This window comes from Ursus maritimus, unplaced genomic scaffold, assembly GCF_017311325.1.
Source record: "Ursus maritimus isolate PB19 unplaced genomic scaffold, ASM1731132v1 scaffold_2, whole genome shotgun sequence".
Taxonomy (NCBI): domain Eukaryota; kingdom Metazoa; phylum Chordata; class Mammalia; order Carnivora; family Ursidae; genus Ursus; species Ursus maritimus.
Genome location: NW_024424452.1, coordinates 31111646 through 31138790, shown reverse-complemented (window position 1 = coordinate 31138790; position 27145 = coordinate 31111646). Strand labels below are relative to the sequence as shown.

General features: G+C 43.5%; 1 protein-coding gene across 1 annotated transcript in view; it reads right to left on the bottom strand.

Annotated features, from left to right (window-relative positions):
* GRIN2A (glutamate ionotropic receptor NMDA type subunit 2A) overlaps positions 1–27145 on the bottom strand; it is a 358615-nt gene that overhangs the window by 92902 nt on the left and 238568 nt on the right. The window contains exon 3 of the mRNA XM_008696891.2: positions 17382–17496. Coding sequence (XP_008695113.2) covers positions 17382–17496 — 115 coding nt within the window. The remainder of the gene's footprint in view (positions 1–17381; positions 17497–27145) is intronic.

Genomic DNA, 27145 nt, shown 5'->3' with positions numbered 1-27145 from the left:
TACGGGAAGACAGATATGCCCTTCCCTTACTGCTTTCTATTTTAGATGGAACTGATATGACCCTATTAATATAATTCTGTGCACAGAGAAGAAGGTCCTGCCAAAAGCAGCCTGCTGTTATTTTAGCTCTCTCCATAAATTCAAAGGCCTGACAATTATTTTTAATTCCACTTGCTAGTTTGAGGTTCTGAACAATTAATCCATACTATTAATTTCATAACTATAAATATAACCCAAGCCTTCTTGGATCCTTATGCCAAGAAGCGCAACCTTATGAATACACTTGTTAGTGTTCCACTGGCTAAGAAGCTGTATCGGGGGGAAAAAAAAGAGAAAAGAAACAGAAAAAGGAAACTTCAGATAACAGGCACACTTGGGAAAGCATCCTGGCTGGAGTGCTGTGTGTCATTACGAGAATAGTAACATAAAGTCCCAAGTTTGCATAGCCTTTCATGGGCTACCAGTTGCTGTTTATTGTCTCACTCCGTTCGAGTCTTACGGTGGATGGTCACATAAAGGGAAGGAGATAGTATTACAATTTTTTCAGAGTGGTAAACTAATGTTCATTCAAGGAACGTGGACCAGAAAGTTCAGCACGTATGTGAAAGGACTGGAGGCAGTTTTCCGGCCGCTGGCCCAGGACCTGTGTGATTGTATGTTTTGGTATTCATCTCCTTCTGGGGGACACGAAGAGAAAACAGAGTGGACAGTGATGCTTAAATATGTTCATCTTCAAAGTCTGGGCCCAGCTCCTCTGAGAAAAGAGAATGCTAGCAATAGGCTTCTAGAAATCCACTCAAAATGCAGGGGAAAAAATGTCCTGTAATTGCCATTTAAAAATCTGTATTGCACTTTGCATAATATTCCCATTTATTAAACTCTTTTTACTGTATAGCAGGCCCTATGCTAGATGCTTTACATATGTTATTTATAATCCCCACAAGTTATGAAGTGCCTGGGTGACCATGTTCCAATGAATTACTTCTGTGCTCCTCAACATCCTCATCTATAAAATAAAAATAATTATAGTACTTATTAGGGTTCTAGAGAACAGAAAATGTGATAACATATGTAGTATGGTTGGCTCAGAGCCTACGTCATGGTCAATGTGCATTGTTAGGCTTTTTGTTTTCACTGTTTGGAACTAAACTTTGTGCTTTTCCCACTTGAATCCCCTTCCTCTCACGACACAGGATGATGCCACCTGCGCTGTAGAATTTGGCTGAGAAAAACAACAGAACTTAGTGGTCAGAGCGTGAGTTTCAGAATCAGACAAATGGAGGTTCAAATCCAGGTCAGAATCTTCCAATTACCTTGTCCTCTATATTCTTTACTTTTCTCGTTTATGAGATGGGGATAATAGTAGCAATCTCATAGAATTTATGTGTGAATTAAGAGTACCTAAAAGCTCTTTCTGGTCACAGGAAGCATTTAATAAATGGTAGCATCAATATCATCACAGGAAGCCTGTGGGGTGGATGACATTATTAGCTCCGTCTGACTGATGGAGACACTGATAATCTGAGAAATACAAAGAATGACATCTTTTCAGGGTTGGTTTGGGTCTCAGAACTAAGTGTTACCCGTGGCCAAACTCAAACCTATAGAGTTGATCAAACGCCCTCTCCTGAATGTCTCAGTGGCTAACCAGTGCCAGGCTCCAAGAAGCAGGAATGTTAAGAGAGCCCTAGTCCCTTTCTGCTGACCATGGTGCTGACTTCTCTTTGCATGGACCACTCCCCTATCTTTTGACAATGATTTAGGATTTGGGGCTCTGGATTAGATACATCTTTGTCTCCAACTTCTGTCCTGATTGATTTATAGGATAACTTGATGAGTGTTCCATATTTTTTGAAGGCTCATCCATTTTCAAAGAGACGACAATCCCTGAATGCAAAGCCTAGAATGTCATTTTGGTAATGAAATTCAAATCTCGCTGTGATGATTCAAGTTACCAACTCAAATGCTATTTGGGGAGAGCTATGTGTTCAGTCTTTGCTGAGAAGCCTTGAACAAGTCTCTTATTTTGCCTGAATCTCCATGTCCTCACCTGTTAAAAGGACGCAAATGTTCCTGCTCTCCCTACAAAACTGGTGCTTTTGGGGAGCTGATGTCCAAATCTGATTCTTGCCCTCCTTTTCTACCTTATATCTGCCTGTCCTATTTTCTTCAAACACACTCTAATCATGGAAAGAAAAATATATACCATCAGCTATAATCTGCTGGCGCACATGGAGGCGAACACAGTGAGAAATGATGTGAAGAATCAGGATTCTTCCAACTCAGACTGTCCGTTTCAATGTGAAAATTAAACACAACATAAGAGAGAGGCCACTGGCTTCTTCACATCACTCTACAATTCCCTTCAAGGGAATAAAAGTTGATTATGTAGTCTTTTCTCAGTTTCAGATTTTTCTCTCATATGCATTTCCAATGGAGTCTTTATTTGCACACTGAGAGAAACCAAGATGGTTCAGCCCCTACCTCCTTCCTTCTCAAACAGGTCCATTCAGTCTTTCTAATTTGCAGAATTATAATTCAAATGGAAGGAAAATAGACTCTGAGAACTCTCTAGATGTGATTGTGATGAGTTTTAAAACACATTTTCAAAAGACAGTGGCTATAGATAAGGAACCGTATGGTGGAGTAATGAGGACTGAACGAGCCGCACGCTGCAGGAGGCGGGGGGAATTTACATCTTCGGGTTTGCAGAGGGATGCTGGCTGGTTTTGCACAAAGATGCAAGAGACTGATTATGTGGCAGATTTGCATGTGGCTCAGTGGGATGCTCTGGGTGAAGCTTAGGAAGACGCCTGGTCCAGCAGGGAATCTTGTACCTGTAACAGCCCTTCTTGCAAACATTGGAAGCATGTCAACCATGAAGGGATGGGGGACTCCCAATGTAGCTTGTCATAATTAAAGCAATGACAACCTTCACTACCAATGTACAAAGAACCTCCATCTCTAACCATATGGTGTCGATGAAATCGTATGGACTTTAGCATCTAACAGGCATGAGCCAGAGTCTAGAAGTTGCCATTTACTTACTCTCTAACCTTGAGCAACTCACCAATCCTCACAGAGCCTCAGTTTCTTTAGATATAAACTAGGGGGAAGCCTGATAGTACTCATGTTGAATATCTGTTAAAAAAGAATCAAAGTAATGAATACAAAGCCCCTAGGCTATAGCCAGGATACGAGAATTATTTTTTAATTATTAATTATTTTTGTACAAGGTGGGGAGTTATCTCAACGCACAGGCAGCCCATTTCTTTGTCTTCAGAGTCTGAAAGCACCCGAAGTCTTCCGCAGCTTAGAGATTGACGCTGGGAATATTCAAATCCCTCTCCAGCTCTGCCTCTCCCTCTGGCCCACCCAGGCTCCAACGCCAAGGACAACAGCGTAGTGGGGAGCGCGGCTTCTGCTGCCAATGGCACAGATGAGAAAACCACACCACAACGACAGAATGCAGCCCGACATAGCCACTTGTAGCCAGAAGCAGATTGCTGGGGCAGAGCCCTTCACTGTTCTTTCTCTTTTCTAACAGACAAATGTCATTCCTGTCCGCACCAACAGCGTGCACATGGGCGAATAAGAGAAACCAACAGAGGCAATGCTGAGAAAGTCAAGAGCAGGTCCGAACAACAAACCACTGAGATCTGGTAGTTGTAGGTGGGACAGGGGGTGGGGGGACAAGCAATCCAGCTGCTGCCAAACCAGACAAACCATGATATGAGAAAAACAGGAGGAGCTTCTAAGGTTTGTGATTCAGTTCATAGAGTGGGTCAGACGACCCATGTCCCTTGGGTAACTCTTCTTCATCCTTTAGGACTCAGGACATGTGTTAGCTCTTTCAGGAAGCCTTTGTTTGTTGCTTTCCTAACAGTCAGACTGGGGAGATGTCCTGCAGTGCCCGAGGCTTGCCTCTATTAGCACTCGTCTTACTCTGTTGTAATAAAAAGTTCATTGTGGGGTGCCTGGGTGGCTCAGTCCGTTGAGCATTTGACTCTTGATTTCGGCTCAGGTCATGATCTCAGGATCATGAGATCAAGCCCCATGTCAGGCTTTGTGCTGGGCATGGAGCCTGCTTAAGATTCTCTCTCTCCTCCCTCTGCTACTCCCCACCCCACTCCCCTCTTTCTTTTTCTCTCTCTCTAAAAATAAAAGAAGTTCATTTCTCTGTCTCTCCCACTAGACTGTGAGGTTCCTGAAGGCAGGGACATTGTATTATTCATCTCTGCTTCACCCATACCTACCACAGGCTTGGCACTGGTAGGTAATCGGTAACTACCTGGCAAACAGATCAGTTGGGGTAAGTGGGTGGCTTCAACAGTAGATGACCCACATGAATGGACGAAAGATGGTTTGTCAGATGGGTTGATGGATGAACGGACAGATGGTTTATTAGATGACTGAACACTGGATGACTGGATGGATGGATGGATGGATGGATGGGTGAATACATGGATGGACAAATAGTTCAATCATATCAGACACACGTAGTTAGTAGTTACTTTATCCCAAAGAGTAGGATTTGAATCTACGTAACGGACTAGGTATTGTCATTTCTTCCCTACACCCAGCTTCCAAGGCAGATACCAGCCCAAGGATCTCTTGGCCCTTTGTACAAATTGCCATCATCCACCCTAAAAACTGTACAAAACATGAAATGAGCACCAGACGTGGAAACTCCTAAGACCTAAATTTGAATCTTTTATCAGCTATTGATAAAGAATGTCACTGAATATCTCCAAGTATTCCCGACTCAAAAATCAGAGAGTGCCACTGACTTCACAGGATCATCCTGTAGCTAAAATTAAATTGTAAATATGAAAGCCAATATTGTAAGGTTTGTGTTATATTCAGAGGACCACTAGAGTCGATCTTCGTCTACTCATTTTCAAATTTGTTTTAGAAATATTCTATCTTTTCCCCAAATGAGAACTCACTTGGAACACCAATATACCAATCAGAGCACTAACATCTCTGGTTAAAGCTGGATCCTGTCTCATTAACCCCGAACCACTCACAGACCACTGTGGCACTCTGAAAGAATCTACAGCCCAGAGAACACCGTTAGAAAAAAGCTCTCTCCTATATGATGCATGGGAGGCTCATTCTATGTTCTGCAGTGTCGGGCTGAAACCCTGCTGTTCTCCTTCTCATTCTCCCTCTCCTCTCTTCCTCTCTTCCCCCTTCTGTCAGAGGAGCCCAGGGCTTTGCATTCATCTATGCAAAGATGAGTTGATGACCCTGTCGGAAAATAAAAATGGTTTTCATCCGTCTCTTCAGGAGTTTCTAGAAATACTTCTGACTGAGAGGCTCTCTGAATAATTCACTCATCTGAGATCATTTAAATAATCTATTCACTCATTTTCATAATTGATGGCAATGGCACACTATCAAGGGTACAGCTTTTGTCTTACATTTATACCATCTGTCAGCTTAATCATGCCCCCAACACCCTCAGAGAGCTTATCAAGTTGGGTTTATGAGTTCTGTAGACATGGATAATACAGATGACATCATGGTTGACTCTGGCTCTCTTGAGAGAAAGATACTTCTGGGATTCCAATTCTGCCTTCACCACCGTCTCCTTGGGCAAATCACTTATCCTATGTAGCTTCCAATTTCTCTCCTATGACATCGAACTCCAATTGTAATCAAAACTGGCATTTACTGACCATCTACTGTGTGCCAGTTGGTGTTCTGAGCACTAGACATGCATATTATAGGAGCTCAACTGCTGGCACCTGCTACCATCATGACCCTCACATCAGCCAACATCACCCATCATCATCACCAAACACCCTTATGATTAACATCCCCTCAACGCATGTTCCCATGGAGATAGTTCGTCTGTGAACTGCTTTTTTTTTTTTTTTCTAACTTCTGGAATCGAGAAAACTTTAAGAATGTTGTCTTGCAGGACAGCACTGGTTTAACTGCTATTCTTTTGGGAGTTGGTTTGATGTTACAAATGCAAGAGAGAGAGAGAGAGAGAAAACCAATGCAAGAAAGAAATGCACACACACACACACAGGCAAACACGCACAAGGAGATGGTACCACTGACTCCAGTTTGAAGTGGTAATTTTCTGGAGACCTACTCTATCTTCCCCACTGTGACCGAACATATTGTACTGTGGGGGTATTTAAAATAGTCACGATGCATGACTCTAGGGAAGTCAGATGATCATTTTAAATCTTCCGCAATAGCTTAACTCTCCCTAAGGCTCGCATCATCGGAAAAACTTAATGATCTTTACATAAGGAAACAAGTTCAATCCCACACAGACTCTGCTAAGGTTGCGATATCACCAAACCCACTTTACCAACGGGCCCTTGACTTTAGATGTGGGGTGGGGAGGAAAAAGGAAAGAGAGAGAAAGAGAAGTGGGGGGGGTAGGGAGAGAAGAAAGACGAACGATGTCATTTTTGGACGTGACAGATTTCTTCTGGAAATACTCAATCCAGAAATGCCTAAGCACAGACCCATGCCTAATTTTTTTTTTTTTTTTAAATCTGACTGATTCTGCTCTCAGCAGAATCAGCCAGTGAAGGCCACACCCTTCCAATTCCCTTCTGAGGAAAGGAATTCCCTTCTCAGATCTCACGGCCACTGCCCCTTTTCATACCTTACACTCCCCTTTAACCTGAGCTACTTAAAGAGCCCCTGAGAAATTTTCCCAAAGATTCCTGCCAATCACCATTGCATTTTTAAAGCAGCACTGGAGTTTGCATCTATGAGCGTGGGCCGCAGGCCTGACACCCCAGCTCTGTGACCCTGCACAGTCCGTGAATTTGTCTGCGACTCATTCCCTAGTTTATAAAAGAAGGTCCTGGCACCTGGATTGCAGTGTCTGTGTGAGGACTAGACGAGCTGCTATACTTGAATGCTCAGCACCTGCACGGAGCCGCCTCAGTGCTAAGCAAATGTTAGCTAGCAGTACTTATTATGTTTGTTTTCTTCTCCTTCTTCAATGGCGCCCCAACGACTAGTGAATCAAATCCCGTAGCCTAGAATTCACATAGCAGCATGGCCCTTCCTTCCCATTGTTTCCTCCCAACAATCCATATTCACTTTCTGTTGTCTTGTAACAAATGGCTTCCAAGTCGCCGCCTGGAACAGCACCCCTTTAACAACACCTCACAGTTCCACAGGCCCGCAGGCTGGGTTCTCTGCTCGGGGTCTCACAAGGCCGAAATCAAGGTGTTGGCCAGCTCGGGCTCATGGCTGTAGGATCTGGGGAGAATCCACTTCCAGACTCTTTCAGGTCATTGGCTGAGTCCAGCTCCTTGAGAGCCATAGCAGTGAAGTCCTTGCTGCCTTGCTGGCTGTTGGCCAGGGGCAAAACTCAGCTCCCAGTGGCCTCTCACATGCCTTGTCACGTGGCCCCTCCATCCTCAAGCCTAGCAGTTAAATCTTTCCCGTGCTCGAATCTGTCTGGCCTCTTCTTCTTCTTTTTAAGATTTTATTTATTTATTTGATAGAGAGAGAGAGAGAGAGAGAGAGCAAGCACAAGCAGGGGAGCGGCAGACAGAGGGAGAGGGAGAAGCAGGCTCCCCGCTGAACAGAAAGCCCTACCTGGAACTCGATCCCAGGACCTTGGGATCATGACCTGAGCCAAAGGCAGATGCGGAACAGACTGTGCCCCCCAGGCGCCCCTGTCTGGCCTCTTCTGCCATTAGCTGCAGAAAAGTCTCTACTTTTAAAAGGCTCATGTGATGACATCAGGCCCAGCCTGATCGTTTCCCTCTTGATTAACTCAAAGTCAGCAGACAACCCCTTCTGCTCCTTAACGTAACAATCACGTATCTCACCATATCCACACACCCTCCAAGGGGGAGGGTTACAGGAGGGTGATGGGAATTGGGGGCCATTCTTAGAATTCTGCCTACCACACAAGCTCTGTTTCAAACACATCGAACTCCTTATTTCTGCGCTTTTGCTTACAATGCTCCTTCTGCGTGGAACGGCCTTCCCACACGTGTTCGGAAGTCCAGACCCTGCTTACGCTCTGACCCTTGACCAAATGCGAAGTCCTCTGTACAGACGCCCGCGATCCCTCTGCCTATGCATAATGTCTATCTTCTCTAAATACCGTAGAGTTCTATCAGAACATCTTTTGCGGCACATATCACACCATTTTGTGGTTACGAGCATCTCCTGGTGCCCTACGAGACTCTATGTATCCTCGAGACTGGTCCATGTGTTACCACAACCCTACACAATGACAGGCACCCAGCAGGTATTCTGGACATTTTGTTTGATGGAATACACGTGTGAATGCATAAGGGTTATATACCCCAAAGCCAACCATCTCTGTTTATGGGGGACAGCATTAACAGAAAAAGAAATCATTTAATAACAATATTTATGGAGGACAACCAGGTGACAGGAACTGATCTACATCCATAAACAACATCTTATTTGGCATGGGTACTATCTCACTCACCAGAGATTACTCAAGATGCATCAAAACGGCAATTTCCTCATTTCCTTTTCTCCCATACCATTTCTCTTAAGCTTTGCCATTAAGCATTGTATTCCAAAGGAAGAAAGAGGCACAAAGACTAAGAAGCAAAAAATTCTGATAACCAGGATGACGTAGGTGAGACCATTATTTCAGAGTCACAAAGAGTAAATCTATGCCCTAAAGCCATGGTTCTAGATCTTTATGGGGCATGAGAATCACGAGAAGAGCTTATGAAAAAAGCAAAATCGGAAATGATCATCCCATAGGTTTGAAGGAGGGATAAGACCTTCACACCTTTCTCCCCGTGACTCAGATACAGGGAGCCCCACAAACTACATCTGAATGACCAACACTAAAACATGTTCTTGGGGCGCCTGGGTGGCACAGCGGTTAAGCGTCTGCCTTCGGCTCAGGGCGTGATCCCGGCGTTATGGGATCGAGCCCCACATCAGGCTCCTCCGCTATGAGCCTGCTTCTTCCTCTCCCACTCCCCTGCTTGTGTTCCCTCTCTCGCTGGCTGTCTCTATCTCTGTCAAATAAATAAATAAAATCTTAAAAAAAAAAAAAACAAAACATGTTCTTCATGTGGGGAAGTTCATGAAAACCGATCTTTCCATTGAGTCTTAAATCCAATCTATAAATACGGAGTCTCGACAATTGAGTACCAGAGATTGAACGGTAAGAGAACAAGTGAAAACCTGAAAACAGTCTTCTCTCAGTGCTAGTCACAGCCGGAGCTCATGGCTTCCTCAATGGGCTGCCACTGTCTTCCAAGCAAAGTGAGCACGTAAGAGAAGCCAGAATGTCCTTCCGCCTGCTTGTAGAAGGTGTAAACGTGGCTCTTCCCTTTCAGCAAAGCACACAATTGTTCTACCAATTCGTCATTTACTACTGGTCTCTCAATTATCATTTTCTTCCATGACTTCCTACACATAATCATTGGAATGTGTGTGTGCAGAAGCCAAGTACAATGCTTGCATAAATACTTCAATCCTTTCACAGGATAAACCTGTTTGCAGATTGCTGATATCACACACAAACTCACACACATAAGCAAACACACACTAGAAATCTCCTGCACATTCTCATGAGTTCTTGAGACTCCCTGAGTCATTCTAGGCTAAACGTGGTGGGGAAGTCATGGAGGGGTAATTAAAATACAGTGATCCAGAAGGGAGGGAGTTACAGCAATCTACAATCAGAAATCACCTCATGTCACAATTGTACCCCATGCACACACGGTTGGTGAAAGCCTTCCTAGATCTGATCACGTGCAGACATGCCGTGTCAGAACTATACATTCCAGATGTCAGTCTAAGCTTTCTCAAAGACCTCCTGTGTCACATCTGCACCAGGAATTCCTTAAGTGGCATCTCCTTCATTATGCACAATAAACAAGGGACAGGGTATGATCCTGGAAGATGGAACTGCTATAGACCAGAAAAGACATGGCCTCTGAAGTATGATAAGTATTTATCCCCAAGTTCCAGTGAGTTGGCTTCGGGTGAAATCTGTTGTCCCCCCATGAGAAAAAGAAGGTGGATGTCATTCTAAGGGTGGGAGGAACTCTCTTAATTTCTCCTCTAAAATATCCCTGTCCTACTGCCAGGCTCTCCGTAAGACGTAGTGATTAGGAATGCAGCCTCTGGGGTCAGGCGGACCTCCACTCACATCCTGCTTCCTTCACCTACTAACTGGGGGGATCTGAAACCGGTCACTAACCTGATTTTCTGTTTGTGAGGCAGGAATCAGAACGCCTCCCTGAGATGAGCTGTTGAAACGACAAAATGAGATCATGCACGTAAAACTGTCACCAGAGCTCTTGGTGCAGAGTAGCTCTTAATGAATGGTGCCTGAAGTCTGAAGTCATCATGACCAATGATTGTACAGAGACCCTTCTGGGCACCAGAAACGAAGTCCTGTGGCAGAACTAAAGAAACGTGAACGGAACTGACCTCTTCCCAGATGGGACTCGTGGTCTAAGTGAAGATAAATACGCAAGCAAACAATGACAATGCAAAGTGTTAACACTCTTAGGAGTTAGTATACAGGTCTGTAACAATGAGGTGGGAAAGGACCCAACCCACTTGAGATTTCCCAGGAAGGGTGTCCTTGGAAAAATGGGAAAAAAGCTCAAAGGAACAGGAACATCAGGGAGCGCAGCATGAGCCGATGACAGCCAGATATGAGGGCATGGGCTACGGGGACGGTAAGAATGAAGACGTCTATGCTGGGACACAGAGGAATGAGCATATTTGAGAGGGGGAGTTGATGATTTTGGCTTTAGACAAGAGGAAGCTGGAGGTCTGTGGGGTCTCCACGTGGGGGTGTTCTGCAAGCAAGTGTGGATGTCGGGAGGTCTGGGCTCGTGCAACGGATCTGGGAGCCATCCTGTATGGAAGGCAGCTGACACCAAGGGCACCAATGAGAACGCAAACAGACTGGGAGGAGGATTCGGGGACAGAGGCATCACAGTACAGGAGCGGGACTCTTGGTTTGGAAAGACAGGATGGGTCTCTCTCATGTCTTCTGGGGCATCGCTACCATCCTTAATTACTGCTTCTCTAGCAAACAAGAGGATTACTTTAATATGTATGGTTTTGTCCTATTTATGCTTGAGGTCAAAAAATTCAAAACTGCTTTCACAATCTTTCTTTGACTCTTTTCTTTCTTTCTTTCTTCCTTTCTTTCTTCCTTTCTTTCTTCCTTCCTTCTAGCTCCATTTTAAAGCTAGTCTGTACGTATGTGTACATGTGTGCATGCATATACACATGCATATTTTCATTTTAAAGCTAGTGTAACCCAAAAATGATATATAGAATTATTCCGAAAGCATTTTTTTTCAGGTAGCTACTGAGAAAATGATTCAACTTAGAGAAATGCAGTCTATACTCAAACCCCAACTCTGAAGGCCCTGTCCTCTTGGAGACTACCCCAACGGGCTGAAGTTCATCCTTCTCACCGCAGCAAAGGCTTGGTGACGAGCCTCTTGAGGAGCAGGAGGGCTTCCTACTCATCCTTTGATAAGCCCCAGTGCCTGGTAGAATGGTGGCCATAGAGTGGGTGCCCAGGGAGTACTGGGTGTACTGGCCTGGGCTGCCAATTGCCTTGTGCCTTTTCAAACATCTCTGGGAGGCCTTGCTCCAAGACCCACCAAGCTCCAGGGCAAAGCAAAACCACGGGAGAAAAGGAGAGGCAAAGAGCATGGGAGTCCTGATTTGCAAGAGGAAGCCTGCTTAGCACCGAGTTCTATGGCTGCTGGACACAAGCAGGCGTTGGTCATGGCGCTAGAATAATTCACGCCAGCCACACACTAGGGCCTGGCAGAAAGCAAAGGCCCCTCCAAGGGCTTGTCACAATTTCCAAGATTCCCTCATTACACGCTGCTGCTCCCAGTGACGCCACTGGGTGACCTCAGAGTTAGAAAGAAGTCAACTTTGAGCCCCAGAATAACAGCTCCCTCCTTCCACAGGCGGTCCCCTCTGATGACCCTCTGTACCCTGTATGCTGCCGGCAGGCAGGTTTAAGGATAACATGACTGGTATTTACCTGCTCCACGGCTTCCTCTTTCTTGAAATAGAAGCACAAGGAATTATTTCTGAAGAACTGGATTCCCTGAGTGCCAAGAGAATAGACCGACTACAGGAAGCATTTGCACATTCTAAGCTCAATTCGGCGGTAATTCCCTGAGCTGCCTTTTTGAGAAATTGTTGTATTTCAACAGGAATTTGAAGGAGGACACACAAAATATTAAAAGGGCATTTTCTGTAGCTGGAACGGAGGATATCAAGGGCAGTTTTCTTTTACGCAACATCACCTGTGCGGCAGTGCCCTCCCTGTAAACAGGCTCCCTGGCAAATGAGCTAGATCCGAAAGCAGCACTGAAAATTCACAGGCATGAGCCAAGTCTGACCCAGCACTGGTGAAATCCAACCAAGGAGAACGATTTCACAGCTCCAGAGCGATCCTCAGGTCGTGTAACTTCAAACGGTTGAAAAATAACCCCAAAATAAAACGACATAAGGCAGAAAAGGGCCACGTTCCCTATCTCCTATTAAGAATAGGGAAAAAGTAATTTGCATGTTGGCTTTGCATTTGTAAAAGGAAAGAAAATCCAGAACTTGAAAGATGGATAAAAGAAAGTGCAGGGACAGGAAAGCATTATAGGTAAAAAACAAACAAAATACCCCCCACGTGTTCAGTGTCCCAGATGCACGACGGAGCCCAGCTCATTGATGGAGATGTGGGCCACAGGGTATACCAGATGTCAGTTAACTAGAATCCAATGCTTTCCTCACGCATCACAAAAAAACACAGACTCCCACCCCACCCTCCTGCACACGCAGACTAGAATCCAAGTCCCATGAGTACAGAAATTATTTTTTGGTCTCTCTCTTGCTCACAGACAGATTCCAAGCACCAAGAATAGTGCCTGGCACTTAGTCGGTACTGAATAAATATTTGTTGGATGAATGAATGAAGTGTGATTCAGTGCTTGGGTGTACCACCTAGGGGAGAAATAGAGTAAGTGTTCAATAAACAACAGTTATGGCTGATATAACCAGCATTTGTGTCCGGGAGTTAAATATGAAAACTCAGTAAATGCTGGTAGTTAATTGTGCTGGGTATCTCAATTTGAAGGGTTTCAAAAATTGTTTTGAACTAGGGTATAATGACATGCAATAAAATACACAGATCTTGGGTGATAGTTTGACACATTTTGACAAATGTTCAAGATAGGAAACATTGTCACAACTCTAGATGCTCCCTGCATCCCTTTCCTATTGACTGCCTCCCTTCACAAAAGCAACCATTTTTCTTGTCTCTAACTCCATAGACTGGCTCTGCCTCTTCTTGAATGTCACAGAAATGGAATTATACAGTATATTCCTCTACATCTGGCTTCTTTCGTTCAACATAACATTTTGGCAATTCATCCTTGTTCCAGGTATTACCAGTTCATTCCTTATTAATGAGTAGCATTCCACTTTATGAACATACCATAACTTATTTATCCATTCTTTGTTGATGAACACTGGCATTGCTTCTGATGTTTAGCTCCGATGAATAAAGTTGCGATGAACATTCTTATACGAATATTACTTTTGGGGGTATATGTTTACATTTCATCACAGCAAATACCCAGGAGTGTAATTGCTGCATTGGAAGGTTTGTGTATGTTTTTCGCTTTATAAGAAACTGTCTAACACTTTTCCACACTGGTTGTAATTTTACATTCCCGCCGGCGGTATAGAAGAGATTCAGCAGCTCCGTAACCTTACCAGCCCTTGGTATCGTCAGTCTTTTTCATTTTAGCCCTTCAGTTGGTGTGAAGTGATACATCATTACAGTTTTAGTTTGCATGTCTCTGATGGTCAACGATGGTAAGCATGTTTTCACTTACTTAGTGGCCATCTGAGTAACATACTTTCAAGCATGAGTAACATTTTATCAAGCGTGTAACTTGATTTCCACTTTTGTGTGCTTTTTTTAAAATTTTTGATTTGTAGGAGTTCTTTATATATTCTGGATATGAGCTCTGTGGGATGTACATAGAGAGTAAATATTTTTTCCCCTATCTATGGCTTGCCTTATTCATTTTCTAACAGTGTCTGTAATGAGAAAAATTTTAAATTTTTAAAATTTTTATGGAGTCCCATCTATTTATTTATTTAAAAGATTTTATTTGAGAGAGAGAGAGAGCACGCGTATGTGCCTATGTGTGTGTGTGTGTGTGTGTGAGAGAGAGAGAGAGAGAGGATGGAGAGGGAGAAGCACACTCCCCTCTGAGCAGACAGCCCAATGTGGGGCTCAATCTCAGGATCTTCAGATCATGACTTGAGCCAAAGGCAAACACTTAACTGACTGAGCTACCCAGGCCCCCAGTTTCTTATTTTTATTGTACACTAAATGCCTTTTGCATTCTGCTTTCTCGGATCACAGCAGTATCCTCCTAAATTTTCTTCTAAAAAGTTTACAGTTTTAGCTTTTATTTAGGTCTGAAATTTAAGTACTTTTTATGTATAATGTGAGCTATGGGTCAAGGTATTTTTCTTCTATATGGATATCTGGTTGATCGAGCGACATTTATTAGAAAGACTTTCCTTTCAGGGCACTTGGGTGGCTTAGTCAGTTGTGTCCAACTCTTGATTTTGGCTCAGGTCGTGATCATGGGGTTGTGAGATCAAGCCCCGCATAGGGCTCCTCACTCAGTGTGGAGTCTGCTTGAGATCCTCTCTCTCTTCCTGAATCCCTCCCCCCACTCATGCCCAAGCTCTCTGTCTAAAATAAATAAATAAATCTTAAAAAAAAAAAGACTTTCCTTTCCCCCACTGTCATAATTATTAATCAAAAAGCAACTGAATGCACATTTGTGGATTTATTTCACCATTTCATCACTATATGAGATGTCGTTCATACGATTTTCATAGACAACCTTTATCAGATTGAGAAATCTCCTTCCTTTATCATGAAGGGATATATTGGATTTTGACAAATGCTTTTTCTGCATCTATTGAGATGACGATACAATTTTCTCCTTTATTATATTGATATGGTAAGTTACACTGATTTATTTTTTGAATGTTAAACCAATCTTGCATCCCTAGGATAAACACCATTTATCCGTGATGTATTATTTTTTTACTATATTGCTGGATTATGATTACTAATATATTGAAACACTGTGTTGATTGGTGTTATTTCTTTTTCTTTTTTTCTTTTTCTTTTTTATTTTTTTAAAAGATTTTATTTATTTATTTGATGGAGAGAGAGAGACAGCCAGCGAGAGAGGGAACACAGGCAGGGGGAGTGGGAGAGGGAGATGTAGGCTCCCAGCGGAGGAGCCTGATGTGGGGCTTGATCCCAGGACTCTGGGATCACGCCCTGAGCTGAAGGCAGATGCTTAACGACTGAGCCACCCAGGTGCCCCGGTGTTATTTCTTTTTAAAATGTCTGATGGAATTCACAGCCAAGCCATTTAGGTCAGGAGTTTTTCTTGGTTTTGAAATGGGGAAGATTTTAGTTATAAGTTCAATTTCTTAGCAAGTTTAGAGCTTAGAAACTTAGAGACTTCAGACTATTTCTTTTTTAGGTCAGTTTTGGAAATTTGTGGGTTTTTTTTTTTTCAAAAAACATACCCATTTTATCTACATTGTGCAATTTGTTGGCATACATTATTCATAATTTTTAAATCATTTTAATGTCTGCAGGACCTGTAATGTCCGTGGTGATATTCCCTCTTGCATTTTTAGTATTTTATTAGTATTTGTGTTTTCTCTGTTTTGTGTGATCACTCTTGCTAGAAATTACAAATCTCATTAATCTTTTCAAAGAACTACCTTTTGGCTTTGTTGATTTTCTCTATATTTTGTGTTCTACTTTGATTTTTACTCTTATATTTGTGATTTTCTTCCTTCTATTTCATTTGGGTTTACTTTGCTCTTCTTTTTCTAGCTTCTCAATGTAGAAGCTTAAATCACTGACTTTACACTTTTGTTTTTTTAATAATAAGCATTTAAAGCTATAAACTTCCCCCTTAGTACATCTTCCACTTCATTCTTCAAATTTGGTACGCTGTGTTTTCATTGTCATTTCATTCAAAATATTTTCTAACGTCCTTCGATTTCTTCTCTGACCCATGGGCTATTCAGAGGTATTATCTAATTTCCAAACACGTTGGGGATTCTCTCGATCTATTTTTATTATCAACTTTTATTTTAACACTGTGTGGTCAAAGAATGCATTCTACATTATTTCAGTCCTTCGAAATATATCGAGACTTGTTTTATGCTCCAGGACGCAGTCTACTTGGGTGACTTTTAAGTACGCTTGAAGGAAAGATTTTCTTTTGTAGCTGTTGGGGGCAGCAGACCAAGTCTTCCAAAGCTTTCTCTTCATCTTCCCTTCTAGGAATCCATCACGGATCCCCCAAAGTCAATGCTCCTGTTTGCGCAGTACTTTCTTCTGATCTTAGTTCATTATAGTACAGCTCCCACACCACATCCTGCATCTTCCTCCACCTAGGATCTCTCAAGCCTCCATCTGATGTGCAAAGTGAAGAGAAATCTCAAACTGCTTGAGGCAGTTTAGAAGCCATGCCTTGCTTGTCAAGAAAGACAAGATAATGACCCAGGCTTCGTTCGATATCTTTCGTTCTGCTCTTTATGTGATTCTGTGGTGAGTAATTTGGGATTTGGTGGGAGAGAGGGCAAGTGGGGCAGAAATTGGCATCGTTCGAGTGGGGCCATTTGTAAATCCCCCCATGACATCTTCCGTGTCTGACTCAGGACACGGCTTGAGTGGGACATGTGATGATTATTCCCCCTGCAGAGTTATGCTTTATATCTTTCAATAGTTAATATGTATGTATTAGAGGATGTGCTTTACAAGAAATAGAACCTCCCTCTCCAATCTGTGATTTACAGAACTGATAGCTTAAGTCCTGGGAATGAGCTGATTTAAAGTAAAAGCCCATGTAAATGAAAATACAGAGGTTCATCTATATGACAAAATGTGTAGTAAATATGGTATTTAACATGGGGTTTAGGCAAACTGCGTGATTGCTGCGATGTAGTAAACATTTGTTATTGCAACAATGTGAGCCAAGCTTTAGTCTTTATTTATCCTAAGTCCTTCAAGAACCCTTCCTAATGAGACTAGAGAAGTTCACATAAAGAACAGCACACAATGGTCACAGTTCACCCAGAGAGAGCATTCCAGCTACACCTTGCGACATTTTGTCCACCTCGTTCCCAGAAAAGTCTACTCCTGGTCGTGGGTTGAGATCTGGAGTAGCCAGCAGGAAATGTGCCGGGAAAAGGAGTAAGTCGAGCCCTTCCGTTGCCTGTGTTTTCATTCCGCCCGCCCCCGCACTGCATTCAACATGCAGAAGGATGCTCACCTTTTCCCATTCTCGGTCCTTGTTCAGCACAATCACCACCAGCCTGGGGTGCACCTGATAGCCTTCCTCAGTGAAGGACAAGTCTTTGCCATCCCATGTCACATTGACCATAAATCTAGAGAGAGGAAGAGAGAAAGACAAGTTCTTAGGGAGGAAGGAAAGAGGTCCGATGAGTGGACAGCACCGTCTGTGTAACACTCGGAAGGTGGAGACTTACATGGCCATCACCACCCGTGACAAGTGGCCTCTATCTGTGGGAGTATTAGTACCCATGCAGACACTGCTAACTGGCCAGGCGCCCATTCCCACGAGCTGTAGTCACTCTCAGAATCCCCCATCCTATATAGATGTGAGTAATTGACTGTCATTAGCACATGGGATGGAACCTTTCTATCCTGCCACACTCTAAAGCATGTTCTATGATGTTTTAACAAGCTACCCTAAAGGCAGCTGCTGGCTCGTTAACCATATGGTATGCAACTTCAAAGAAATGGTATCCCATCTATTCATTACTCATCCCATTAATACTTATTAAACGCTTGCTACGTGCCAGGACTCAGGTACTTGGCTGAGGATAAATGAGGAAACAGATATGATCCCTCTCCTCATGAAGCTTATAGTCTAAAGGGGAGGATAGGCATTAATTAATTACAGATCTATGACAAATGTTATAATAGTGAGGTGGGTTTGCTATGTGGAAGTGAAAGAGGGGTCAGGCAAGGCTTCCATGAGGAAATGCAGCTTCACTGGAAGGATGAGTCAGCATTAACTAGGTTAAAGAAAAAAAAGACATAAGCAAACTCTAGGCATAAAGCGCAGCACGTGCAAAGGCCCTCTGGCAGTACACACAAACTGCAAGCCAGTGAGACCAAAGCAGAGAGAGACAGAAGAATGTGGGATGTGGTGTGGCTGAGAAGGTGAATAGGGGAGATAGTGCAAAGCTTTTCAGGCCATGTTAAAGAGTTTTGTCTTTGCCTTAAAACAGTAGGAACACACTGAAAGTTTTGTTGTTGTTGTTGTTGATATTCAGTTAGCCACTGTACAGTACATCATTAGTTTTTGATGTTCTGTTCAATGATTCATTAGTTGGGTATAACACCCAGTGCTCATCACAACATGTGCCCTCCTTAATACCCATCACCTGGCTACCCAATTCTCCTAGCCCTTGAGCCCTCTGAAACCCTCAGATTGTTTCCCAGAGTCTATAGTCTCTCATGGTTCGTCTCCCTCTCTGATTTCTCCCCCTTCAGTTTTCCCTCCCTTCCCCTATGGTCCTCCACGCTATTCCTTATGTTCCACATATGAGTGAAACCATATGATGACTGTCTTTGTCTGCTTGACTTATTTCACTTAGCATAACCCCCTCCAGTTCCAATCATGTCAATGCACATGGTGGGTATTCATCCTTTCTGATGGCTGAGTCATATTCCATTGTATATACGGACCACATCTTCTTTATCCATTCATCTGTCGAAGGGCATCTCAGCTCCTTCCACAATTTGGCTATTGTGGCCATCGCTGCTATGAACATTGGGGTGCATGTGCCCCTTCTTTTCATTACAGCTGTATCTTTGGGGTAAATACCCAGTAGTGCAATTGCTGGGTCATAGGGTAGCTCTATTTTTAACATCTTGAGGAATCTCCATAATGTTTTCCAGAGTGGCTGTACCAGCTTGCATTCCCAGCAACAGTGAAAGGGTTCCCCTTTCTCCACATCCTCACCAACATTTGTTGTCTCCTGTTTTGTTAATTTTTGCCATTCTAACTGGTATAAAGAGGTATCTCATTGTGGTTTTGGTTTGTATTTGCCTGATGGCTAGTGATGTTGACAACTCTCTCACACCATACACAAAGATAAACTCAAAATGGATGAAAGACCTCAATGTGAGACAGGGGTCCATCAAAATCCTAGAGGAGAACATAGGCAGTAACCTCTCTGACATCAGCCACAGCAACTTCTTTCAAGACCCGTCTCCAAAGGCAAGGGAAACAAAAGCAAAAATAAACTTGTGGGACTTCATCAAGATAAAAAGCTTCTGCAGAGCAAAAGAAACAGTCAACAAAACTAAGAGGCAGCCCATGGAATGGGAGAAGGTATTTGCAAATGACACTACAGATAAAGGGTTGGTATCTAAGATCTATGAAGAACTTCTCAAACTCAACACCTAAAAAACAAATAATACAGTCAAAAAATGGGCAGAAGACATGAACAGACACTTCTCCAAAGAAGACATAAAAATGGCTAATAGACACTGAAGGTTTTAATCAAGGAGGTGATACAGTCAGACATCTCTTGTAGAATATGACTTGAAGGCTGTGTAGAGAATGGGTTGGAGGGGACCGGAGTGGGTACAGGCAGGTACAGTGTGCTTATTATCCAGGTCAGAGCTGATGTTGGCTTTGGCTCTGTTGTGGCCCCAACAGAGGAGGAGGAGGAGGAGTGTGAGTTGCCACAAATAGGACCAAGGGGAGAATATTTAGCAGGTATTCAGTGACGAAGGTTGGGGAGAGAGAAGCAACAAGGACAACGCCTCAGCATCTGCCTTATATAATATCCGCGTGGTCAACCACTGTCCTAGCACTTTCATTGCACCGGACGTCTGTCTGCCTTATGCTCATCTTACCTCCACCACTATTAAAAGCCACCTTGCCTGTAGGCAGGCTGGATGCGGACGGGGAAGGAGACAAGGCGGAGCTCACGTCCCAGGGTTTGGGTGTGTGGATCCCCAGGAGTCCACATCCCCTGGTAGCTTGAGAAAAAGGTGATATTGTTGCAGACTTCCAAGGGAACATACTGCTTAACAGATACTCAATTAATGGAGTACGGTGGGTTCAAATATTCGGAGATGCCCAGAGAGACAGGGTATCTCGAGACCGTGGCATTTTCTTGCTTTATACTGCTTTAACTCCAAAAGCAGCTGAAGAAGTAAAATATTAAGGAGAAATAGAGTATACAAAATTCAAAAACGAGACACTGTCCTAACTGGTCACATGTCTGCCCCTGGGCCACACAGCGCAGGCTGTGTTGTGTGGAGGGAGAATCAGGTCTCTCAGGACAAGATAAAGAAAGTGGGGAAAAGGCAAAGACCAAATATTGTGTATCCACTCAATGAACTATTTGGGTTTTTAAAAATCATTTTTTTGATGACAAATTAATGGAGAGGAGAAAATGCTCACTCTTTCATATTAAACAAGCAGAAGAGGATAAAACAGGGTTTGTCTATGCATAGAGAGATTATAGGTACCTTGTATTTTCTTTTGTGTATCTTTGTGTTCTGCAGATAGTGTCTGTTAAAACAGAAAAAATAAACCACAGCAATTCTAGAAGGAACAAAGAGTAATCACTCTTCTATTTGGTGCACGTGAGGTATCTGTGATGATTTCCTAGTAGGATATATTGTTGATTCTCCAACTATTTGCTCATGTCTATTATGTGTCAGGCCCTATGGGGAGTCCTAGATATGGAAATAAAACCCACAGTGCCTGTCCAGCCTCCTCCCCACATGTTCACCACCCAGTAACACAGGCACGTAAACAATGCCAGCACGGAGAACGCCGCTCATGCAGGAAGGCACAGTGAGTGGGAGAAGTGAGTGCAGAGGAAGGCCCCTCACTCAACCTAAGGGACTGGGAAGGGGCTTCCTGGAATCTTGAAGAGTGAAAGAGTTAAGAAGAAGTGGGAGAGGGGCACCTGGGTGGCTTTGTCGGTTAAGCATCCAACTGTTGATCTCAGCTCGGGTCTTGATCTCAGGGTCATGAGTTCAAGCCCCGCTTTGGGTTCAGTGCTGACCATGAATCCTACTTAAAAAAAAAAAGAGGAGAAGGAGAAAAGAATTTGGAGCAAAGGCATCACCTTGAGAAAAGAAGAGTCAGCAAAGGCTGGCAGCGTGACACATGCGGGGAAAACAGGAACTAGCTTAATAAGCTAAGGGGCAGTGGGATTTCTCTGGAGAGGATCCCTGAAGCCAGATCCTAAAGGACCTTGAATGCCACCCTAAAGCACTTGGGGTTTGTTCAGAAGGCTGGGGAGGTCCATGAAAGGTTTTAAATAAAGGAACGATGCACAGATTTGCACTTCATTTTTGTTTATGGCTAAAACCCTTCATTAATTAGGGGTGGGTCTAAATTAAGTGGTTTATATTTTTCCAGTTGACTTTTGATTTTGTTCCCCATGGTTATTTTTAGCCCTATTACATTGTCTGGCACACTGCAGGGCTGAAGTTCATGTCTGGTGGTTGAGTATGTTAAAAGATCATCACCAGAAGTGCCATCCATCTATGTCTACATCCATCTGTCCATCCTTCTGTCCATCCATCCACCCACCCACCCAATAGACATATTTGCATACCTACTACATGGCATGACCTGTGCCAAGAACTGTGGTAGGAAAAAAGATAAAGTAAACAAACATATTTCTGCAATACATAACTGCAGTCAAGAATACCAAGTGTAAAATTCGAGTTACGTACTAATTAGGCTGGTGAAGAGCATAAGGAATCGAGTGGCTGGTTCTACTGCAGAGGCAGAGCTGGCATCAGGAAATAAAGTGGAAGGAAGAGCAAGGGCTGGCCGGGCGAATGGCGAGGGGTGAGGGGTGGCAACATACTGCAGGGAGGAAACTACCAAGCCAACAGCACAGCACCATAGAACAGGACTGAAGACTGTTCATGGATGTTGACATAAGCACTGCAGACCAAGACCACCAGTGAGGGGTCTTTACTGGAGCTGGAAGGAAATTAGTTATCAAGTCTCCGTATTTGCTGCCCCAAACTTAGAGGTTTTTAATTTATTATTCTGGTTGATGCTGTTGAACCAAATTAGCTACCAAGCCAGGTTTTGATGTGTCCGACACTTTGGAATGGACGGAGCTCAGGATGGATCGACCCAATGACCCAAAGGTGGATGAACTGAAAATTCCAGTCAATTATCAAGAGGTTCAGAAATGTCCAGTTTCTTGTTGTTTTAGAAAAGGCAGACCAGAGAGCAAATGCTTTGGTTTTGACCTAGACGTGCGGCCCTGGCGGGAACCATTCGCGGGGTTTCACAAGGTGCGACTGGAACAGCACAGTCATCATTTGAATCAAAGGACTAGCGTGTACTACTGAGCATGCAGATCTTTTGATTTGCCAGCTGAATTTACTCAAACCTCCCTCTTCTTTAATTTAATTCTTTAATTCCCCATCTCTACTTCCTCTACTCATTCCCTTTTCTCCCATCTTGTGCTGAAATCAGATGGAATGATCCGAGTGATGATTTAAATGGATCACACCTCTCTGGATTACATGGAAACCACTATACAGACGTTCTCATGCTCCCTAGTTTTCCGTGTTCCTTTAAGATTCAATATTCTGGACCGATGAGTCTGTATACTCAACATTAATATTGTTTTATTGTTTTTCCTTTTTTCTTTTTTTAAATTAACAGTCTTCAGTCCCTTGGCTGTGTACGGGGTGGGGGGGGGACCCACTAACAGAATTTTTTGCTGAACAGTAATTTCATTACGAAGTTGGCAGGATGCAAGCACCTATTACCTTCAATTCCCCCACCTAATTTCTAGGAAAGACGATCCATATTTTCTCAGACTTTCTTCCCATTTAAACTAGCTCCAGAGCAAAATTCTTTACCTAGGAAAATCCCATTACACACCCCATTGCTTGGTCCCGATTAACACCTGCTGGGTACTTGTATTAAACAGTAAAATCTTATCCCTGTTTTGTTTATCTCTCAAAAATGCATTATAAACTTTTAGTGACCAGATGAAATATTAGGACTTCCGGCAGCTGCTAAGCTTCAAATTACATCGTCAATATTTCCATCAGGAGCAATAAACACAGGAAAGCATGCTGGCAAAGTATAGCCGGGTGGGGGTGCCGGGGGGTTTGCAGAGGGTCCACTTCTGTGTTATCATCAATCACTGATGGCAAAGCCAAGTAGTTGGGTTGTTTTTGTTTGTTTGTTTTGTTTTGTTTTTTACGGTCCGTGACATACACAACACTAAACTAGAAAATATGCAAATTATGTGACATACACACGTACAAGTTTCCTCTGGTATCTACTTAGGTGTATGACGCTAAGTCCAGATGAAAGAAACACTTGTCTACTGTTTGCATTCTGTGCCCTATGAATGGGTGACGTGAGGGGATCAGAAAGAACACTGAAAAACAGAGAGGCCATTTTTCCTATATTATGACTGCCAGGAAATTAGGGCTGAATTCTCAAGTTCTCTCCAGACCTGCCTGGTCTAGTATAATAGGCACCAATGCCCGTGGCTAGTGAGCACCTGCAGCGTGGGGAGTCTGGATAGAGACGTGACATAAGGGCAGAATACACACCGGATCTGGAGACTCCGCAGAAAAAAAATCATGTAAAAAGATCTCATGAATCATTTTATATTGATTTCATGTTGAAATATTTTAGACATCTCGGGTAAAATAAGACATACTATTAAAATTAATATCATCTGCTTCTTTTTACTTGTTCAATGTGCTGCCAGAAAGTTTACGATTATACGAGGCTTGCGTTCTACTGCTACTGGATAGCTCTTCTAGACCGTTGTTGGTTTTGGTTGTTTTTTTTTTTTAACCAGTAGACAGTATGCATCATGACGGCAGGGACCTGTTCCGCCTTCAGTATCATATTTCTAGTGCCAAACACAGTGCCTGGCACATAGCTGGGGCTGATGAGTAAAACAATGAATTGCTATTTCTAAATTGTTGGACAACAGAACAGGGACCAAAAGCCTGGCTCTGTCCTCCCAACTGTGTCATGTTGGGCAATGTATTTAAAATTCTCTGAGCCTTCATTTCTTTCCTTGTAAAAAATGGATCAGGTTCAACCATGTGAATTAGCCAAGACAGTCTCATGTGGTTTCAGCTCACCGTTATCTAACTCCTGGGTTTAGGGGTAGCATTAGGGACGGTGCCCTTAAAATGCCCAGCACTATGTCTGGTTTATGGCTGTCACCTAATAAATAGTAGCTAAGATTTACAGACATTTCCTATGCACTATTTTTTAAACTACTTTTCCACCCTGTCATATTTTCTAACACCCCACCCCAGATGCAATATGGTCTTTTTAAGGCCATGCTTCTCATGGCTGTGAACGGGGGTCCCTCTGTCCTCCTGTCAAAAGCCAACCATATACGGGTTGCCGAAGTTCCTTGAACTCTCACTTAAAATGTCTCATTCCTTCTCATTTCTATTTTCTCTCTTTTGTCTTCATGGTCATAAGTCTCCTTTAACTTCCAAAATCTGATTATCTGAAATGTTCTCGAGACATATTTATTATTCACCATTTCCCTTCAGACTAATTCTCTTACTGTCTCACAAGTGCCACTATAACCCATTTAATGTTTCTCGATTTTTGGTTAATTTCCCATCTGCTTCGCCATTTCCCACATCCCCCCCCCCGGGGGGGGGGTTTATCCCCCAAATCACACTCTGCCTGAAATGCTTCCTCGAACTGCTTTTGGGTGTCACCCTTGTCTGTCATATAATTTACATGTTTCTGAAAACAGTGCCTGTTCTCTTAAGCTTCTTTTCCCTCCTCGGGACATTCTCATTCTTTGAAAACATTTTTTTTGCTCTCTGCAGCATTCTCGTGGTGGTTTAGAATCCCTCCAACTGTGATGCGTGTCTGAGCGCCGCCCCCCCATCTTCCATGAACCGTTCCCTGAATGGGCATCAACCCTCTGCCCTCTCTAGGCCACACGCGTGGTGCCTCCACCCACTCCCAAGCCGTGCACGGGCCCTTCCCCGAACGCACGCGTGCACTGCTTCATTCCAGCAAGCCTCCAGACGACCCTATTCCCCTCTTTGCCCTGGAGCTCGATTTCACAGGCTCATTGGTGCTTTCCCATTTCCCCTGAACAATTACCAAAGGCATGACCGCAGAGCTAAGACTTAAATGTCAGGACAGACATGCAATCACTCCAACACACAGATTGCCATAGTATAAGCCAGCAGCACCCAGAACGGGCTCAGAAACCAGAGCATAAAGAACAAGAAGGGGACCCAAAAAAAAAAAAAAACCTATCTTAAAAAACAAAACAAAACAGGAAGCATTTACTCTTTCAACTCAAATTCTCTTGTGGCCCATTACAAAAATAATAATGTCACTTGCCTTGACTGGGCAACAATGAATTTTTAAAAATTAGAACAGGAGATGGTAAGTTCCCTAAAGGCAGACATCTTAGTCTTGATCACTGAGCTTCTAAAACACCTAGAAGAGTGTAGCTTGCAGCATGAGCTTAAAAGTACGTGTTGGCATGAAAAAGTGTTCAAAATCATTAGCCATCAGGGAAATTCAAATCAAAACCCCACTAAGATACCACCTTATGCCAGTTAGAATGGCAAAAATTAACAAGACAGGAAACAGCAATTGCTGGAGAGGATGTGGAGAAAGGGGATCCCTCCTACACTGTTGGTGGGAATGCAGGTTGGTGCAGCCACTCTGGAAAACAGTGTGGAGGTCCCTTAAAAAGTTAAAAATTGAGGTACCCTATGACCCAGCCATTGCACTACTGGGTATTTACCCCAAAGATACAGACGTAGTAAAGAGAAGGGCCATATGCACTTTGTGTTCTTGTTGTCCACAATAGCTAAATCATGGAGGAGCCGAGATGCCCTTCAACACATGACTGGATTAGAAGCTGTGTCCATAATACAATGGAATATTACTCAGCTATCAGAAAGAACGAGTTCTCAACATTTGCTGCAACATGGACGGCACTGGAGGAGATAATGCTAAGTGAAATAAGTCAAGCAGAGAAAAACAATTATCATATGATTTCTCTCATCTATGGAATATAAGAACTAGGAAGATCGGTAGGGGAAGAAAGGGATAAAGGGGTAAGTCAGAAGGGGGAATGGCATGAGGGCACATGGACTCCTAAAACAACTGGAGCTTCAGAGGGGAGGGGTGTGGGGGAGATCTCGGATAGCTTGGGTGATGGGTAGTAAGGAGGGCACGTATTGCATGGAGCACTGGGTGTTATATGCAACTAATGAATCATCGAACTTTACATCAGAAACCAGGGATGTACTCTATGGTGACTAACATAATACAATAAAAAAACATTTTTAAAAAAAAGTATGTGTTGGGTAAAAGAATGAATGAATGGGCAGACACAGGCCTTCAGGACGTCGTTCATTCAAGGCTCATGTCCCATGCCACAGCCTGACCGAGGCGAGTCTGTGAGACAACTGTTTCGTTTGGAAGCAGCCTGAGTTAGAATGCTGTGCTGTTGCTTTCAATCACAGGTAAGTCTCCTACATTCTCAGAGCACCTGTCTCCCCTTCTGTAACAGCGAGGTTGTAACAGCCATGCCACTGTGCAATTACAGGGACGAACTTAGATGGCACGTAATAAGGTAAGATGTGCGCTGTGGCCAGCAGAGTGTTTGGCACGTAATAAGTGATGGGGGCAGGAGTAATAGGAGTTGTCACGGTTTCACATGGTCATCTTTTCTCCTCTGAAAATCTGAGATTAAATGGCTTTCATCTTTCAGACCCTGGAGGGCTATTTTGGTTGCTAATCCCAGTCCTCCAAGGGAGGCGATGCGCTCCCATGGGCCCCTACCCCCAGGAACCAGGAGTCTGATTGTTCAGAGCCCACAGTGCCCCCAGGCCAGGCTACGGTGCAAGGACAATGAGCCAGCTGCCAGCCTTCCCTTCACATCGCCTGGGCTCCCCATCTCTATTTGGTGGGCACATCTGAGCCGAAGGTGGCTTTCTGGGGACTAGCCCCACATGCTGTCTTTTGTA